This window comes from Podarcis bocagei (genome assembly GCF_964188305.1).
Source record: "Podarcis bocagei genome assembly, chromosome: 16".
NCBI classification, from domain to species: Eukaryota; Metazoa; Chordata; class Lepidosauria; order Squamata; family Lacertidae; genus Podarcis; species Podarcis bocagei.
The window spans coordinates 5,827,721-5,848,092 of NC_138142.1; the positions used below are offsets into that span (position 1 = coordinate 5,827,721).

Consider the following 20,372-nt stretch of genomic DNA (forward strand, 5'->3'; position numbering starts at 1 on the left):
CAGCCTCCCATTGTAGAAAAGCTCTCCAGCTGCCACCAGCTGCTTGGATTTTGCAGAGGGGATTGGAGGACATGCATATGCTGCCATGTGGTATTCCTGTCTCTAGGAATTTGGAGTTAGTTGGTATACCTTTATACTTTGAGAAACACTTAAAATTGATTTCGGTTACGTTTCCCCTCAAATTAGATATTATCTGCTGTTGTGACATACTAAATGACCAAAAGATTGTGTTCAGTGCATGTGCTCTCTGGATGGGTAGGTCTCTCTCTCGCTTGCTTTGTCACTTTTGCTTGTTGGGCTGTGCCAACAAGAACCCGCAAAATGGCAAAGGTATCTGCTGGTTTTAAAAGATAACATGTCTCCTGTATTAAATGCAGACAACTCTACACATCATCGTATGTTCTCAGGTCCCTAGAGAACATACAACCAATTTGAATAGGTTGTTACAGACCTTCCACAATATATACTACCACGCCACTTTTTAATGTGCTATTTTGAAACTAACATGTGTTATCTTTTTGTAGGGAGAAGAAATGGGTGACAGTTGGTGACACATCCCTCAGGATTTACAAATGGGTACCAGTAACAGAGCCCAAAGTAGATGATGTAAGTATTTCAAGAAGTGTTAGAAAGTGAGATATAAAATCCAGGAGCTGAATGGCTCCTGGAACCTGGCTTATAGGGGCAAAAACAGCATGGCTAGTTGCCATCTGCCCCCCTCCAAATGCAGCAGCACTTCTTATTTTTTTATTTTTAAATACATGAACCAATACACAGTTCAGTGACACATTGTTAATTTCACATGTTTAATAGCAGTTCTTAATTGGAGACCACAATTAAGAGAGGTGGGCGTGGGTGGGATACTTTACAGTTTGTTTACTTATGAAAGCAGTACCACAATGGAGTCTCTTGCGCATATCAGAAGGCTTCAGGGAAGTAGCATAGAAAAAGGGGATGATAACAGCTGCCCTAGCTCTTCTGCAGTGGAGATTTATTTCAGGCTACTGGAAATCACAACTTGGTCTCTAGGTGGTACTCTTGAATTGCAAAAACTACTGGCGACACTGATTTCAATATGCCTTGCATATAACTGGAGGAAATGCATAATAATCTTCAGAAAACAAGAAGATTGACCAAGTTGTGAAAAAAAGCTAGAAAACACATAGCCTCTTGATTAGGCTTGAGTGTGCATGTGTCTAAATAGGAAAACGGGAGCACATTTCCCCCTTCCTTTTGGGCTTCTGTCTAATCATGTGTTTTAAAATATCAGAAGCTAAAAAGAATTCCTGTTGGAATGAAACTTGCAAAATATTGTATTGCCTAGTGTCAGCGCTTAATTGGAATGCTTGCATCAGAATGACTGTTTGCTGTAATTATAACCACTTTATTAATGTATATTTTTTTTTTAAAAAAAAACTGGCTATGAGATCTCCAGAACTGGTACCTAACATGCAACTTTACAATTAATGATACATTAGCATCATGGAAAGTTTATTTTAAAGTCAAAAGTTTCCTGGAAAGATAACCCTCCATTTTTCATTATTGCTATTCTGTCTATGCAGAGGCGTTTAGCGATTGCAGTATTGAAAATTGTGTCCTTTAATCATTTTGTAGGCTGTGTCTACAATACTGATTGCATAGCTATGGTGCTTGTGTGACTGCAACATTTTCACCTGTTTGTCTCAACAGACATACACAAATATGGGTAAGAGCAAAACCCCCAACATGGAGTCAGTGCCTTCTGTAGCAATAGGCTGTCATCTGGCCATCTGCTTGTAATTTTTTAGAGTGTTGCCTGACCCTAATGCTCTCATCTCTGAGCCCTGCCCCTCTCTTTGCCCCCTTTCAAGCATCTGGCTTCTCATTCTCTCCGCAGGCACTGAGTGTGCGTTGAGAGCAGTGCATCTGTCACTTTCTCCTAGGAGACCAATTACGTCACCTTCTAATTGAAAATGCAGCATCCTTTTTCATACATGGATTTTTCACACGGTTGATGTTATCATCCCTCACTTGGTTTTTTTAGCTTCTGCAGCGCTGTTAGCATTTGAGGGAATGGATGGTGCTCCATGTAGCATCTGATTAGGTTTGTGGTTTCACGTTGATCTTATTGTTGTCTGCACCAGCGTATATAAGAATACTCCCCCTGCCCCAAATCAGATATCCTTAATTATTCATTTAAAATTGTGTAATGGTATGAACTATAAAAGAGTAAATTAAATCTGAGTTAAATACAAACATGTTAAAATAGAGTATATTTTATATAACCTCCTAGAATTTAATCCACAACTTTCTGTAAAACATATTGACCAGTGCATTAAAAGTGGTTTTCCTATAGAAGGAACAAGCTGCTTGAACTCTAGCATTCAAAAGACTGTGAGATATAGATATAGTTACATTCATAAAGTATGTAAAATGTATATTTATGTTTTATTTTTAAAATCCAGTGAGAGAGAGATTGGATTACAACAAATTGTGGGCTTGGAAATGGAAACCAAGAACAAGAAAGCTATGGCAGGTGTAAGATCTAGCTTCAGAAACACATTGAAGCTGTCCTTTATTTCTCTGAACTTACTAGTCTTACATTCCTTTCTTAAGCCAGTTTCATGTTCCTCTCTGCTGCGAAGTTCATTGGATGACTGCAGAATCATATACAGTAATTGTAGATTTAGAAGGACCCCAAGACTCATCTAGTCTAACTGCCTCCAAGGCTGGAATTGCAGCTAAAGAATCCCTTGCAGATGGACATTCAACCTCTGTTTAAAAACCTCCATTGACTTTCTGAGGTAGTCGGTTCCACTGTTGACCAGGTCTTACATTCAGAAGGTTCTTCCTAATATTAGGCAGAATTTCCTTTCTTGTAATTTGAATCCACTGGTTTGGGTCCTCCTCTCTGGAGTAGCAGAAAACAAGCTTGTGCCATCTTCTATGTGGCAGCCCATCAGATAGCTATCATATCTCCTCTTAGGCTCCTCTTTTCCTGGCTAATCATACCCAGTTTCCTCAACTGTTCCTCATAAGGCTTGGTTTCCAGATCCTTGATCATCTTGGTTCCCCTTCTCTGCATACATTCCAGCTTGTCAATATCCTTCTTAAATTGTGGTGCCCGGAACAGGACACAGTACAGGCAGAGACTATTTTAGGCACGTCCAAGATATGTGTGACTATGCATGTGTGCATTGTGCCAATCCTGAAAATAACACAAATACATCAGAGAAAGGGGCGGGGCAGGGTTTTTGAAGGCTTTTTCAATGATGTTTCAAATATACACAATTTCACTTAAACATGTGGTGTCTTGGAATGTAACCAGTGCATAAATGGGGAGTTACCGTATTTTTTGCACCACAACACTCACTTTTTTCCTCCTAGAAAGTAAGGGGAAATGTCTGTGCGTGTTATGGAGGGAATGCCTACGGGTGGCATGCCTACGGATTTTCCTCCTCTAAAAACTACGTGCGTGTTATGGTCAGGTGCGTGTTATAGAGCAAAAAATACGGTACCTGTACTCCAGGTGGGGTCTGACCAAGGCAGACTTAAGTGATACTATTACTACCTTGATCTGGATGCTAGACTTCTGCTGATGCAGCCTTTGAGGGAAAAAAGAAGCAGCACCATGTCCCTTGTCCTGAACTATTTGGAGGAAGAGCAGAAGAGAGATTTAAATAGTAATATATGTTTTAATGAGGCAAGCTCTGCAATTTTTGCTATGAGTTGTGAAAATGTGTAGTTTTATTTCCCATCTCACAGTGGAGAAGAGTATTTGGAGTTTTAGGAATACAGAAAGCTGCCTTATACGGACTCAGATCATTAGTCCATTTAGCTCAGTATTGTCCATGCTGCCTGGCAGCTGCTCTCCAAGATGTCAGACAAGGTTCTCTTCTTGCCCTACCTGGAGATGCGGAGGATTGAATCTGGAACCTTCTGCATGCAAAGTAACTTCTAAGTTATGGCCCTTGACCCAAAATATTTTGGCATTAGTCTGCAGGAAAGTGACATTGTCCAGGTCTTTTTGCAAATACAATGAGATGATCAGAAATCCATGATTTGAAATGATTACAGCCGTACCTCGGAAGTCAAACAGAATCCGTTCTGGAAGTCTGTTCAACTTCCAAAACGTGAAACCAAGGCGTGGCTCCGATTGGCTGCAGGAAGCTCCTGCAGCCAATCGGACGTTGCGTCGGACGTTCGGGTTCCAAAGAACGTTCGTAAACTGGAACGCTCACTTCTGAGTTTGCTGCGTTTGGGAGCCAAAACGTTCGAGTCGCAAGGCGTTCATCAACTAAGGTATGACTGCATATGTATTTTAACTATGGTACGATACATGCAGTTTAACTCAAATTATGATCAAAGAGTTCTAAGCCAAATATTCTGTATCATTTTCTAAAGTAGTGAATACACACACACACACACACACACACACACACACACATATGACATTGTATAGCTAAAACATACCTTCCTTACTAGGATTTTCCCAGTTGTAAATAAAATATATTAATTCTACTTTTAATTTAGAAAGTTGTGTGAAGTGCAGATCAGAAGCTTGGTCAAACATTGCCCCCCCCATCAATAGGTTTCTCCTCCTCAGTTTAAATTAAATAAATTTAAATTAATACACCTTGGTCTCATCAGACTGGAAAATCAGCATTGATAATCACAAGCATCTTCAACAGGATGTAATTGGACAACCTTTTCCACAGCTTTCAGGGTTGAAGGAGAATTCATATACTTGCATAGAATCATAGAATTGTAGAGCTGGAAAGGACTCTGAGGGACATCTAGTCCAGTTCCCTCGTCTCCCCTTCCGTCTCCTTGGGAGTCCTCCGGGCAGCTAATGCTGCCATCCCTGGTCTCTGAGCTGCCCCGCCCCAAATAGAGGTGCCTCCTCAAACTAACCCACAGGGACCTGAGAACCAGCCCCAGAGGCACCATTTGCCTGGGGAGCTTGTAGCCATGGCTGCTACAACAAACAGCCGCACAAGCCTTTGGGAGGCAGAGCTGTTAGAGGGCATCAGAGGAGTGAGGGAAGGACAGAGGGACAGACCAGTATTGCCTGCGGCACCCCTGACCATCATTCAAGGCACACTGGTTGAAAACTACTGGGCAACACCATTTTGGATCCTGCTTCTTTGATATCAATACAGTGGTTCCTCTGGTTACGAACTTAATTTGTTCTGGAGGTCCGTTCTTTAGCTGAAACCGTTCTTATCCTGAGGCGTGCTTTCACCAACGGGGCCTCCCGCTGGTGCACGATTTCCATTTGCATCCTGGGGCAAAGTTCGCAACCAGGAGCAGCTACTTCCAGGTTAGCAGAGCTTGTAACCAGAAGCGTTTGTAACCAGAGGTACCACAGTATGTCATTAATTGATTAAAATCAGTGGCACTGAGGGATGCTTGGTTTGCACTGTTATACAAGAGATGTGTAAACTAAAGTTTCAGTTCATAAAACAAACCATATTTAGTAACTGGGAATTGAACCTTGGTTGAATGGGTAAAAGTACCAGTCCCTGATCATTGGACCTTGCAGTGGAGGCCACACGATTTCATGACTTATTTTTTTTCCCTTCTCAGAAAACCAAGAACAAGAAAAAAGGTAAAGATGAAAAGTGTGGATCTGAGGTTACTACTCCAGAGAACAGCTCTTCTCCTGGGATGATGGATATGAATGGTGAGTGGAGCAAGGAGACAGTACCAGCTTCAGCAGCTGCAGGTGTGGTGCGGAGAGGGGCCTCCAGACATGGCCACTTGACTTCCGCATGGATTGATAACCAACATTGGTTTAGTGTTTGGCTATATAATAGAACCCACATGGGCATGGCTGAGATCTGGGGTCGCTACTGATACTGGTATCACCAGACGCAGTTGTGGACCACTTTTTGAAGTGTTTAGCACAGGCATAGGCAAACCCCGTCCCTCCAGATGTTTGGGACTACAGTTCCCATCATCCCTGACCACTGGTCCTGTTAGCTAGGGATCATGGGAATTGTAGTCCCAGACATCTGAAGGGCCGGAGTTTGCCTACGCCTGGTTTAGCAGATTAAACAGTATAATCTAAAAGGCTGCTGGGCAGCGGCTGCTTCAGAGAGAGAATTTTTCAGGCTGGCTTTGTGTTGAATTGGTGCTGGTAGGTTTGGTAATGGTTGGCTTTCGTCTGGCACAGAAAATGAAGCAGTAGGAAGGGGAAATATCATTTGATAAGTAAGGTGTAAGGGAAGGAAATCTTAGCATTGTTTCCACAAGTTGAAATGAAGCTTGAAGCAAATTAAATAAAGCATTTGCTGAGTGATAATTAATTTTGATCTCCCACATTCCTGAATTCATATGTTCCATACCCAATTTTCTTTAAACATAAAACATTGGATAAGATCTGAAAGCAGCAAGGCAGTGCATGGGTTCAGGCACTTCCAAAGTCAGTGTGAGGCTGAGAGATTTTTCCTCGCTTAAAAGAAGGATGGCGATGTCTCCCCGATCTTGCTATGAGCTTGGGAGAATCTTGTCTTGCTCTTTTGTGAGACCTGGGAGATTCATTTGCCTTTCTTCTGTCCAGCAGAGAGCAAGGGCTGGTTCTTCCATCATGCTGGGCCTCTGAGGCACTGTTGAGTTCTTCCAACACAAGCAAAACCACTCCCTCTCTCAGGAAGGAGCACTGGAAGGAGCTGCAATATTTGACTGGCAATAAAAGCTCAGCGGAATTTATGGTCCCTCTAGATCAGGGGTCTGCAACCCGCGGCTCCGGAGCCGCATGTGGCTCTTTTACACCTTTGCCGCGGCTCCGGGGCGGATACTAGCGAGGGGAGGAGGCGCATTGTGCGCCCCGACACTCCCCACTGTGGCGGGCGCTGTACTGGCTGTGATGTCGCATGGGGGCAGTGCATGTGTTAGTCACGCACCGTCCCGACGTCACCTTCCTGCCCACCTGCCCGCTACATTGTAAGGGGCATGTACGCTGGTCACTGTTTTGAAGGGGAGTGAAGAACACACACACACAAAAAGGTAACTTGTTAATTTAACGTTTATTTCTATGAGGAGGAGTAATTCTGAGGGGTCAAACAAAGAAATAATAAAAAAGTGACAAAAAAGTTATTTTTTTATTGATGGGTTTTGCGGCTCCCAGTTTTTTTTTCTTCAGAAACGGGTCCAAGTGGCTCTTTTTGTCTTAAAGGTTGCAGACCCCTGCTCTAGATGATTTTGGATACTAACTAAGGGGATAATGCTTCCCCTTAAATCTGTCTTTCTGTACTCTATATCCATTTCCTCTTCTTTTTTGCATGAAAAACAGTTAAATAAGCACACTGTAGCAATATTCTAAAGAACATGGAATGTCGTTTTTGGAAACACAGCATTTCATCTCACTTGATGCCCTTGTTTCACTCTGGTTCAGTTTTGTTACCTTGTGAATAATACTGCTTCAGATTCTCATCTGATGTCAGAAGAGATTCTAGGTCACATGGGGGTGCTTTCCTGCTGTAATATGTGTCCCTGGAAAGCCTTCAAACCTGACAAAAGAGAGTCTGGAGAATTAAGGTTTTCTCTCCAGAAGCATGTACTTGACAGATTAACACTTAAAGTGAGTCATTAAATGTTACCATGGCTACCATCAGTGGAATCTGTAATTTTCCAATTCTGAATGTCTTGGTGAGAGGCAAAGTAGGTAAGGCGATAGCTTTTATTAGCCAGCATCTTTCATCAAGAGTGTGGGGAACCGTTGAAACTCCATGGAGGAGTTTTTCAGTTGGTAGCTGTGACCAAAGCCTCTTTCTTACCCATATTAAGTTGCCCTGTATTTTATTTGAGCATCACGTGAAGCTGTCCTTATGCTGAGTCAAATCATTGGTCCATCTCACCCAGCAATGTCTCCCATAACTAGTAACTACTCTTTAAGATCTCTGACCCTTGGGCCATTCCCACCACCTGCTACCATATTTTTCTAGCTGGTGATGATTAGGATTAGATTTAGGACCTTGTACAAATAAATCATGTATTCTGCCACTGAGGTATGGGTCTCCCCATATTCAGTTATGAATCCTTTCCCTAGGAGAGCTGCACTTGGAGAGGGTCTGCATAACTAGGGTGGAATGGAATTGGTCCTCTTTCCTATTAGCAAGTTAAGGCATCTGGAATGGGTCTAAATCTTTCTGGCTAAATGCATCCATACACAGCCACGTAGTGCTGACTAGATGTTTATTGGCATGAATGAAGGATGAATTTGCCTGAAATCTAATTACCTGCATTTACCTTGGTGCAGATTTGATTGAACTAGCCATTTTAGGTGCATGCCGTTGTCTGATGCAATTTAAGAGATGCAGCTGGATTTTACTCCATAACTGTGATCTCCTTCAAGTGGCTTTTTAGATGAAGCATTTGCCCCATGAATGAGGAGCTACTAACTTTCGTAGCAGCTGTGTTTCCTGTGCAACCCAGTATTTGTGACTGTCCTTTTGTCAATAATGGTCAATGCAGTTCATTCCTTGCATGTATAAGAAAGGGAAGACGGAGCAAATCATGAAAGAAGGACTAGCCAACACTTGCAGGGAGAAGGTCAGGCGGCTAAAGCTCAAAACAAGCTCAGGCTTGCAAGAGAGGTTATAAATAATAATTAGTGACTTTTTTGGCTATATTTGAAGCAAGAGTGGGTCCTCTGCATGAAGGATATGGAGAAAATGCTATTGGGGGACAGGGTGAAGGCAGAACTGCTCAACGTCAGTGCCCAACCTGGTGTTAATGGAATAAAATAAACGATGCAGAGAGGGAACTGCAGCCCAGGATAGGCAGAGAGGGGGAAAGGGAACACCTAGCTACTTTAAATGAAATCAGATCTCCAGGACCTGGTGAACTGCTTCCAAGGAAACTGAAAGAACTTGCAGAAGTAATCTCAGAGCCTCTGACTATAAGCTTAGAGAATTCATGGAGAACTTGTAGACTGGAGGTGGGCAAATGTTGTCCCCATTTTCCAAAAGGGGAAGAAAGAAGACTCTGGGAACTTCCGGATGGTCAGCTTGATGTCAATACCAGGAAATGTTGTAGAACAGATAATCAAACAGTTGGTCTATGAGCACTTAGAAAAAACAAGTCATGATCTAAAAGTTTGGTGGGTCAAGGGAATGCTGTGAATGTAGTGTATCTTGATTTTAATAAGGCTTTCGGCAAAGTCCCCCATGATATTCTTGTGGATAACCTGGATGACCGACTGAACCCAAAGAGTGTTTGCCAGTGGTTTGTCGTCATCCTGGAAAAAAGTGACAAGTGGGTTGCTTCAGGGTTCTGTGCTGGGCCTGGTGTTGTTCAACATCTTTATAAATTACTCGTATGAAGGAATTGAAAGAATGTTCATCTAAGAAACGGTTGAAGGAGTTGGGTATGTTTAGCCTGGAGAAGAAAAGCCTGATAGGTGGCACGATAGCCATCTGCAGATATCTATAGGGTTGTCACATGGAAGATAGAACAGAGTTGTTGTTTTTTTGCTGTTCCAGAGGGTAGGATCCAAACCAATGGATTCAAATTACAAGAAAGTAGATTCTAAACTTCTAAACACTAGGGAGAACTTTCTGAAAGTAAGAGCTGATTGCCAGTGGAACAAGTCTAACTTGGAAGGTGGTGGACTCTCAGTCAATGGAGGCTTTTAAACAGGGACTGTATAGCTAGCCACCTGTCAGGGATTCTTTATCTGTGATTCCTGCACTGGAGCTTTGGGTCCCAACTCTTCCATTGTATGGTTCTATGTCCAGATTCTGTGGCAGTGGAGCAGGTAGGACATGTGCTTGTGGGTGGAAAAAGTACTTCACTTTCCTTTGTTGTAATTGTGAGCCAGCTCGCACTATGTTTGCTCTCTCCCTCCACCATTCCTTGGAGAATTTTGCTATAATGTGAGTAGCGTGACATCAGCATATTATATAGTCATATTTTTGACAAGAGTAATAAGTATTGCATGACTGTACTGACTATTAGCCAGTATGAAGTCCCCATCAATACCACAGATTTAGAACACCTTGTACATCACTTAAGCCTCCACTTTTAAAAAATGGATAAATCCCAAACTTTAGGCAGCTTCTTTCAGCTTTCTCTGCATATTTAGGCAGCTGGGAAGAGTCAGTGAACAGATTATTGATACTTAAGCACAAACTAGATGCAACAGAGGCAGCCATGTTTGCTTTTCTGTGACATTAAAAGGATCTGCAAAAAGATCTCTCAAGTAATTAACCCTTATATTGGTCTAGTTTGAGTTGCCAACATAGATACAGTGGTACCTCGGGTTACATATGCTTCAGGTTACAGACACTTCAGGTTACAGACTCCGCTAACTCAGAAATAGTATCTCAGGTTAAGAACTTTGCTTCAGGATGAGAACAGAAATCGTGCGTTGGCGGTGCAGCAGCAGCGGGAGGCCCCATTAGCTAAAGTGGTGCTTCAGGTTAAGAACAGTTTCAGGTTAAGAATGGACCTCTGGAACAAATTAAGTACGTAACCAGAGGTACCACTGTATGGATTTGATATGGAATACTGGGAAGTGTCAGAAATGTAGCCATGCACTATCTTGCTGTATAATATTTTCGTAAGAAAAAAAGTTGTCATCCTGCAGTTTGCCTGGCTGCCAATAGGTGGCCATGTCAAGTTCAATATGACAACAGAACAGCAAGCAGGCATACAAGCAAGTGTCAAGATGAGCTGCAGGGGAACAGTCAGGACAGACAGGGGTTGTTTCCAGAAACTGCCCTCCTCTGCTGCCATTGTATACCTGACACAGCCATTTTGGTCTCTGCATCTGCAGCTGGGGAGGAAGAAAGCAGCTGCAAAGCAAGATGGTTGTTGAGGAGCTGCCTTGGCAGGCCAGCAGCCTTGGGGCCAAAAAGGAGGTTACCGCAGAATACTTTATCCTCTTCACCCCACTCTCCTCCCTGAGTGGTGGTTGGGATCGGAGTGAGCTGTGAGGGGATTGGGAATAGCAACAAGAGTGAGTGGGTGGATAGGCAGGGGTGTGGGGAGTTGAGAGAGGCAGCAGTTGGAAGGGATGGGGGGCAAAAGGACCCATGAGAGGCTGAAGAAGTGAGGAGTTGGGTGAGGTGGAAAGGGGTGGAGGGCTTGGCAGGTCAGCAGCCCCTAACATGTAAATACAATTTTGGGAATGTTCATCGCTTTCACCAAGCCTGTCTCTTATTTACAGATGATAACAGCAACCAGAGTTCCATAGCTGATGCTTCACCAATTAAACAAGAGAACAGCAGCAACTCTAGCCCCCTGCCAGAGCAGAACTCCACAGGGCAGGCAGATGGCCCTGGAACAAAATCTGACGATACTCAAGCAGATGCAAAAGAGGAGCCTGGTTCAGAAGGTAATTCATGTGCAAATCTTCCTACTCATAACTGGTAGATAAACAGTTGGCATTCCATGTGCACCACATAAGCTTCATTTGTTAGCAGACCCACTGTGTCTCCCACTTGAGAAGGAGATCCAGTGGTACCTCCAGTTGCAGATGGGATCTGTTCCGGAGGGCCGGCCAGATCTTGAGGTTTTTGCAACCGGAGAGACCGCTTCTGCGCATGCACGCATGTGGCAAAAACTCAGAAATATACTTCCAGGTTTGCTGCTTACGTACCCCAAAGTTTACGTAAGCGGAGGTATGACTGTAACTATAATTTAAGATCTGCCCTCCTTCCTACTGCTTTGAAAACTGACACTCCGTTTTCACTTAGTTACTTTTTGCTTTCATTGACCACATTCACACAATGCTAAACCATGTTGTAGTTCTATGTGGACGAGCCTCCATAAGACCAAGGAAAGTGTTAGACTCATAAGCTTCCCTTTCCTTCCATGCAGTCAGGGAAGGACTTCTGTCAAGTGTAGGCATTCTTTCTGCTTTCAACAAATCCTTGGCTTAGTGTTATGTACAAAACAGGGATTGTGATTTACAACAAACAATGGTTAACTGCTAAACAACTCCAAACCATATCTTATGAAGCTGGCTTGTTTAACTAACCATTGTTTGTTATAAACCATGATTCAGAGTTTGTACATTTCACTAACCAGAGAATAGATAATTTGAAAGCAAAGCAAAAGTCAGTGGAAATACAGTGGTACCTCTGGTTGCGAACGGAATCCGTTCCAGAGGCCCGTTCACAACATGAAAAGCCCGCAACCTGAAGTGTGGTATCTGCGCAGGTGTGCAGCGTGATTTAGCCTTTGAGCGCATGCGCGAAGCGCGATTTAGTGCAACTGCACATGTGCGAGCAGCAAAACCCGGAAGTAACCCTTTCCGGTACTTCCAGGTTACTGCGGGACGCAATCTGAAAAAACATAACATGAAGTAAACGTAGCATGAGGTATGACTGTACTGTTCCTGATGTGCTCCTTGTCTACGTAGTGCTGTTGTTAACCCTTGGCTTAATGCAAGAGTGGGGAACTTGACCCACCCGCCTGTTAAATTATGTGCCATCAGGTCATTCAGATTTTTAAAATCTGGAGCATGCTTAGAGTTTCTTCCTTCTTAATTAAGTTTGAATCCAGGTTGCGACGGCAAAGATTCTGGCCAAAAGCAGGAATTGCATTTGGCACTGAATTTTAAATTTCAGCAGACATCAGCTCCACTTAGTTACTCCAATCAGGAGTTTAAATTGAAAACATGCTGAATGCAAGTGCTGCCTGCCGAAGAACAATTGGGAGCACACTCACATTAAGGCTTTTGCCTGCTTGCAGCCATAGCTTTACCTACTCGCACCTGGTATCATATGGTGTCAGGTGTGGGCAAGGCTGGGGGTAAAATGGACTGCTGGCTCATATTTGACCAACAGCCTAGAAGTTCCCTATCCCTAGGTTAGTGATACTGTATATGCAAACAATAAGTCATTCTCTCTTTGTGTAATTACTGTTGGAGATAAATTTTCGCTGAGCTGAATGTAAAGCACAGCTCAGTTATGAAAGCTGTTCACATTTACCCCTTAATTTCAGATAGCTTTATTAAATTACCTGACTGCTTTAGTGCCAGTTCCAAAAGTATATATTTTGCTCCATCTTTCTTGACTCCTCTGCTGTCTTGAATTCAGTTGATTACTTTCTACATGATTACCTTTATATCTAAAAACTCACTGATTCCATTGACTTACTCTCTTCCTACCTGTTTGCTGTTCTAATCTGTCCTCTCCTTCTTGGTTGAGATCCCTGAGGGCTCTGTTATTAGTCCTGTATGCTTGTCTCTCTAGATTCGTAAGCACACAATATTCCATGGTGCCTGTTATGCTGATGGTACCAAGCTTTTCCACTCTAGCTCAGAACGTTCTTCCTTCATCCAATTCCAATTCTCCCAAGTGCTTTTCTGTTTCTGCTTGGATGCTTCATAGGGGTCTCAAGATGCCTAGGACTGAACATCTTGTCTTTTCTCTCAGCTAACATTCCCATTCCATTTTTGTTGTTGTTCTTTAGTCGTTTAGTTGTGTCCGACTCTTCGTGACCCCATGGGCCAGAGCACGCCAGGCACTTCTGTCTTCCACTGCCTCCCGCAGTTTGGTCAAACTCATGCTGGTAGCTTCGTGAATACTATCCAACCATCTCATCCTCTGTCGTCCCCTTCTCCTTGTGCCCTCCATCTTTCTCAACATCAGGGTCTTTTCCAGGGAGTCTTCTCTTCTCATGAGGTGGCCAAAGTATTGGAGCCTCAGCTTCAGGATCTGTCCTTCCAGTGAGCACTCAGGGCTGATTTCCTTAAGAATGGATAGGTTTGATCTTGCAGTCCATGGGACTCTCAAGAGTCTCCTCCAGCACTTCTTTATGGTCCAGCTTTCCCATTCTATTTATATTTCATAAAATGTATGTTTGATTGTAAAAAACAACAACCTCAGAGCAGTTTCTAAAGATAAAAAATGGCTGTAAACACAGTTTAAAGCATGGGTAGGCAACCTAAGGCCCGGGGGCTAGATCTGGCACAATTGCCTTCTAAATCTGGTCCGCGGACGGTCTGGGAATCAGCGTGTTTTTACATGAGTAGAATGTGTCCTTTCATTTAAAATGCATCTCTGGGTTATTTGTGGGGCATAGGAATTTGTTCACCCCCCAAAAAAAATATAGTCCGGCCCCCCACAAGATCTGAGGGACGGTGGACTGCTGAAAAAGTTTGCTGACCCCTGGTTTAAAGCATTAATAAAAAACAAAATAACAAAGGAAAAGCATAAATCAACATTCTACATTTCTGACTAGGCATGTCTCAGCAAAAATGTTTTTAACAGGCTCCAATAAGAGTACAGTAAGGGCGCCTGCCTCATGTCAATAGGCGGGGTTCCTATCATCAGATTGGGGGCTAAATTGAACCTTAAAGCATGCCTTATAAAATGCACTCATTCAGATAGTAAGCTGTGACATCTGTTTTAACTTTCATAGTTCAACATTTATTATAGGTCAGATAATATGGATGTAGATTGATTCTTCCTCTTCAGAGGAAAGGTCTAAATTATCAAGTTTTTAATCTGAAAATAAGGAAAGACACCTTGTTCAGGCTTTGGCAGAGAAATCCACGCAGTTTTTCTTAACTTGTACAAAACTGCATCTACTTAGGCTATGTCTTCTGTACATAATGTTTCAGATTCTGAATTTAGATTCCTCCTGTATGTGATAGTAGGATGACAGTTGCTTATAAGTTTATAAGCTGTGGCTGGATTCCTGCGTAGATCCAATTATGGAGCGTGTGTTTTAGCAAGCTGCATGAAATACAAAAGCCTTTCATGTTATGAGATTCTACAGTGTGTACTTAAAAACCCTTTTAATGCAAATCTATCCTTTAGTGTGATCAGGTATGCTTAGGTGTGCTTTCAGATCAAGCTCTTACATTGCAGCCTTGTGAATACTGGAGGGGTTTACACCCATACCTTGCAGTGCTCTGCTAAAGGCTTTTCCATGTCCCATAAATACTGTCTGGATCCTTCCCCATATCCATGTGGTCTTGGCCTCCCTCTAGTGGTCAGCTCAAGATTTCATTTGTATGTTGCTTGAAGAAGAGGAATCAAGGCTTTTTTCCCCCCAGCCGGAACCTCTTCGGCAACCCCTCTCTGTGTACATCATCCTGGGCAGGTGGCACATTTTCTATGTGCAGGAATTTGGATGGACCGGGAGCGATTTTTGCACTTTGCTTCTCTTCCGAAAGAAGCCCTTTAAGGGGGGAGACATGGTGCGTGTTTTCTCTAAAGCATGCGCTCTCAACAAGTTTGGCATCATCCTGAAAGAAGCTCAACAACTTAGGGTTGTCTGTCAAAGAAGGTGGGAGTTGCTGCACCTCTTTTTCTAGAAAAAAAAGCACTGATAATAGTTATAATTCATTTTTATACTGCTTTTTAGCTAAAGATCCCAGAGCTATGTACAACATTAAGAACATAATTTACACAGCATCATAATGACAACATAATACACAGCATCATAATAAAATAATCATAACAGGCCCCATTTAAAAGTCCATAGATTGCTCCAATGCCCAAGTGTCCTTGCGTTCTAATCCAAAATCATTATGTCTCCCTTATAGCTAAGACAACAAATCTGTAAGTAGTCTATGGCAGGGTGGAAAACAGATTAGCAAACTTGGTTAGCTTAATTGACTTTAAAGCCCTTTTTAAAGTTGGGCCAGCACATCTTGGAAAACATAATTTAATTGCAATACTTAAAGCCTGCTATCTGCACTTTTAATGCCTTAAAGGTGTTCCATCTTCATTCTTATACAGAAGGAAATGCTTCCCAAAATATGCCATCTATCTATCTATCTACACTGGTGCCCCGCAAGACGAATGCTTCGCAAAACGAAAAACTCGCTAGACGAAAGGGTTTTTTGGTTTTTGCGTTGCTTCACTAGACGAATTTCCCTATGGGCTTGCTTCGCAAGACGAAAACGTCTTGCGAGTTTGTTCGCTTTTTTCTTAAAGCCGCTTGAAGAGGCGCAGTTGCGACGGACCGTGCTTCGCAAGACGAAAAGACTCGCGGAACGAATTAATTTTGTCTTGCGAGGCACCACTGTATCTATCTATCCATCTTCTAAGAACAAGTAAAGTGCATCTTTTTCTTCAAAACTATTGTTTGGCAGCATGCAAATTTATGCAGATTAAATAAACTAAAATTAATTTACTTTGCTATGGAGGTTTGTATGTGATACCAATAAAAGGTTTGATGATGATAAATTAATTTACTTATAATCTTTAATTTGGTGAGAACCCTAATGAGAAGTACTATAATACATTGGTGATTCAGTGCAACTTTCTTAACTCTTTCAGATGCTTCTGATGAACAGAACTCACAATCTTCAATGGAGAATTCCATGAATAGTTCAGAGAAAGTGGAAACTCAACCTTTGGCAGAAAATGATATAACCACAGATGCATCTAAAAACTCTCAGGTAATTCAAAATCATAGATAAGCGAAAAGATATCGTCAACAGTGTGAATGAAAGTTGGACCTGTCTTGTCCATTGGATTAACATCTATGTGTTCATGCTTTCTAGTTCTGTGAATGCTTTGATATCTTTGCACTTGAACATTGACAGTGAGCTGTTGTGCTTTGCACTTGGTCTAAGCAGCAAGTTGTAATTAATATGGGAGAACTTGTTAAAATATTTGAAGTATGCTCCGTAGTAAACCGTGATGATCCTTCTAGTAAATTGCTAGGTGATCCTTTTAGGACTGTATGTTCCTTTCCACGTAAAGTGTTAATAGGCTGGAAAGATGGTAATGCCACCAGTTTGAAGTGAACAAATTATGGCAAGGTAATGCAGCATGTTCCTTTTCTTCTAAAATCCCAGCCAGAAGGTATGAAGGTTGTACTCCAGCCTTGATTATCTTCTGAGTCCTCACATTATCCCTTCTTTCCCCATGTGTCTGGGAATTGATATAGCCTTAACAGTCCACAAGCTGCAAATATGTCTTCCAGGTGCTTACTTGTCTTAGTATGTCTTGCAAGGATAATAGAACTGTAGAGCTGGAAGGGACCCAAGAGATGTCTAGTCCAACTGCATGCAATGCAGGAATCTCGGCTAAAGCATCCATGACAGATGTCCATCCACCCTCTGCTTAGAAGCCTTCAAGGATGTAGAGGCCACAACCTCCCAAGGGGGGACTGTTCCACGATCAAGGAGCTCTTATTGTCAGAATGTTTTCTCACATGGTGTGTGTGATCTTACTGGGTGGGGCTATAAGGTAAATGTGTGTTGCCATTTTGGGAACTAGGACTTACATGGGTAACTATGATGGCAGCTTTCGTGTTGCTTTGTGGCCATGACACTTGCTTCCTGGGGTTCTCTTGTACCTCTGGAGCACAATAACATTATTATGCTTTTATTCAGTACTGATGCTGGTTCTTCTTTTCTTTCTCCTCCTGTTAAGGACTCTGAAGGAGTGCCACCTTCTAAAAAGATGAAAGTAGAGGCTCCCTCTCAACAAAACATTGATGAAATATAGACACTAGATTTTTCCTGGCCAGTTTTTATGTAAGGTACATCAGTGGGCTAAATTATATAGAACAACCATATTTACGTATATTCTCTTGGATGAGGACAGAACTCCTATAAACTTTTCAAGTTACCAAGCAAAAATCCAAGAAACCAAGCAAAGGCATAATCTCTTCAGACACTGAAAACTTTTCTTTTCTGTGAAGCAAAACGTTGAGAATTTAAGTTACTGTCTCTGAAATGGTTGGAGTAAACAACTCAGGAGGGGTCTTCGCACTGTTTCTAATGTCAAAATTACAATTATGTTGCTGCTGTATTTTATCACATTCTCTATTTAACATTATAAGATATTTAAGGATGGTACAGGTCAGGTCTTCTCATGTGAAGTTCATCCTTCTGATGTGATGTCTGCTTTTTTCTTTTTTTGTGTGTGCCTTGTGTTCCAAAACAAAAAACAAAAACAAAACCAGTGCTAATTTTTTAAACTTGTTTTTGACAGTTCTCTCCTCTGCAGAGTGGCCTACGGTTTGTACAATGCCATATAGGAAACTTTTCATTGTGTTTGTTTGTTTCTATTTTATACCCTGGTGCTTACTATTTTAACATAAGAGCTATTGTGAGAGAAATCAGGAAGCCATTTTCACTGTTGGAGTCCAGAGAGAACCATACAGCTGACACTTGATTTTTCTGCATCCACAGGGATGACTTCTTTTTAATGCACCAACTTGAGCCACCAAGACCCTCTTCTGGCAACCTCCACAGAAATGCATGCAAGTTACACAGTAACATAGCTTTGAATAATTTCCTGATGGCATGCCTCCCCTTGGCTGAATAATGTAGACTTTTAAAACAGATATACCTAAAGTGAACATGCTCTGCTGTTTACTTAAATTGGTGCTGGTTTGGAAAAGTATTGAAGCAAATTATGCGTTTTAAGTACTAGATCTAGATAACTTTATCAGAGTCTTTTTTAAAAAGTGGGTCAACTATAAATACAGGTACAAATAGGCATATGTGTTATGACAGATGTAGTTTTGATTGAAATGAATTTCATTGTACTGTTCTTTTACAATTAGTTTACTGATACTCCAGGCAATACTGTACTTGAGGGGCTTACTTTTGTTTCAAGAGTAGCTTGTAAATGCAGTCTTGTTACTTCCATAACAACTTCAGACATCTCTCAGTTTTTGAAAAGTTCAGTTTTATTTCTTGCATGTTTGACTTGGCAGGAGGCACTGTGTCAATCTTATCCATGCTACACGGTCATTGAATATACTGAACCATCTTATCTATATCAGATGCTTTGATGCTACTTGTAATCACCGGTAGAACCACACGGTCATGACTAGTTCCTTTTGAAATGCAACTTTAGATGTAACATTTTAGACATTCCCAATGGGGCTTAATTGTGACTAGAACTTGATGGGCTCGTTTATTATGTTTTGCACATCTAAAGAGGTTTTGAGCCCTTAAACCTCCATTTGAAGGCTGGGGAAAATATGTGTGTGAATGGAAAACACAGAGGTGGCATAAGGAAGCAATGCGTCTTGATAACTATGAAACTGCAACCTGCAGCTGTAAGTGTGGTTGCGTTTAATTTATAATGGATGTACTGGGTGACCTTTTTTTTAAAGGAAAACAAACCTGCCTCCAATCAAAACACTGCATAAAAGTCACTCACTAAGCTTTATTTCTGATTTCTCCAGCGGTGAAAATGGCTTGAGCTTTAACTACTGTATTGCATTTGCAATGAATTCCGAGAAAAGTTAGAAGAGGTGGAGGTGCCAATTCTGACCTTCCATCACAACATTTGTTAAGCTGCAAAGAAACTGGCGATACACTCAAGGCTGATATATTTTTTATGTTGAAATAAACATTTTACATCTCATCAAAATTAAAATTGGTTGCAAATTGTTCATGAAAGCAGTGTGCTCCCTCCAAAGTCTCTTTGTGCTTCGATCACAAAATTCATTTAATATCAGAAAGAGGTGTTATATTTGCACAGTATACATAAATGGTAAACTGATTTCCCCACCCCTTGAATTGTGTATCTGCTTCAGAAATGTGGGTTATGACTGGTTAAATGGCAATCGGTATGGACATTAAAACCATATTTAACCAGGGTTCGTTTTTTGAAAACATATTGGCTGATCTATGACATAGACAAATATATTTTTGAACTTTAAAAAATTGTAATTATGTAGCTTTTAATTGATCAGTGCTAAAATGTCAGTGGGTTGGAAACCACTGTTGATATGTTGTCATGCCCAGTAGTTGCTGTCTGTAGAAGCTTCAATTTTGTGGTTGTGTGTTTTTGATTTGTTTTACACAGTTTCCAAGGAAGTAGATAGGCTTTTTAAATTTCAGAGCTGAATCCTGTACTTAATAAAATATAAATAGCACTAAAATACCTCAATTTTTTTCATTAGGTAGAAATGTTTATTGGCATTACTGACACTGATAAGCTTCGTGATGAAACTGGCTTCTTAATTCCTACTGTACTTTCTTTCTTCAGTTATGTGTCAGCCATTCACTAAGGCCTGCTGCCGTCACACAATTCCCAGTGTCTTTCAGTTGGGCTTGCTTGTGCTTGACTTGTGAATTGAGACCTGCAAATGAAAGATGGGTGGCAGTAGCCTTTGATGAAGTGTGCAATCATTTTGCTATTCCATGACTCAAGAAAAAGCAGCATAACCACAGTGGTTAGTGGCTCTGCTTTGATTTGCAACGTTAGATATTTGAATCCTCTGCCAACAAATAGGGGTTGGAAAAAGCAAATGGAATTGGACTCCTTGCACCCATTAGTGTCAGTCTGCACCCATTTATCAGGATGGAGGAGGATCTTGATTCTGTTTGGTATGCAGAAATTTAAAAACGTGCACACTGTAATTGCCTTTTGATAGGCCATTTGGATGTGCAGTTAAAACACATTTTTAATGCTTGAAAATTATAGTTTATATTCAACCAGCAAGGA

General features: G+C 41.6%; 1 protein-coding gene across 1 annotated transcript in view; it reads left to right on the plus strand.

Annotated features, from left to right (window-relative positions):
- Nucleotides 1-20,084, plus strand: part of BCL7A (BAF chromatin remodeling complex subunit BCL7A) — a 28,357-nt gene extending 8,273 nt beyond the window's left edge. The window contains exons 2-6 of the mRNA XM_081175197.1: nt 525-606; nt 5,569-5,665; nt 11,156-11,323; nt 16,230-16,351; nt 17,334-20,084. Coding sequence (XP_081031323.1) covers nt 525-606; nt 5,569-5,665; nt 11,156-11,323; nt 16,230-16,351; nt 17,334-17,408 — 544 coding nt within the window. The 3' untranslated portion in view covers nt 17,409-20,084. The remainder of the gene's footprint in view (nt 1-524; nt 607-5,568; nt 5,666-11,155; nt 11,324-16,229; nt 16,352-17,333) is intronic.
- Nucleotides 20,085-20,372: the final 288 nt, after the last annotated feature.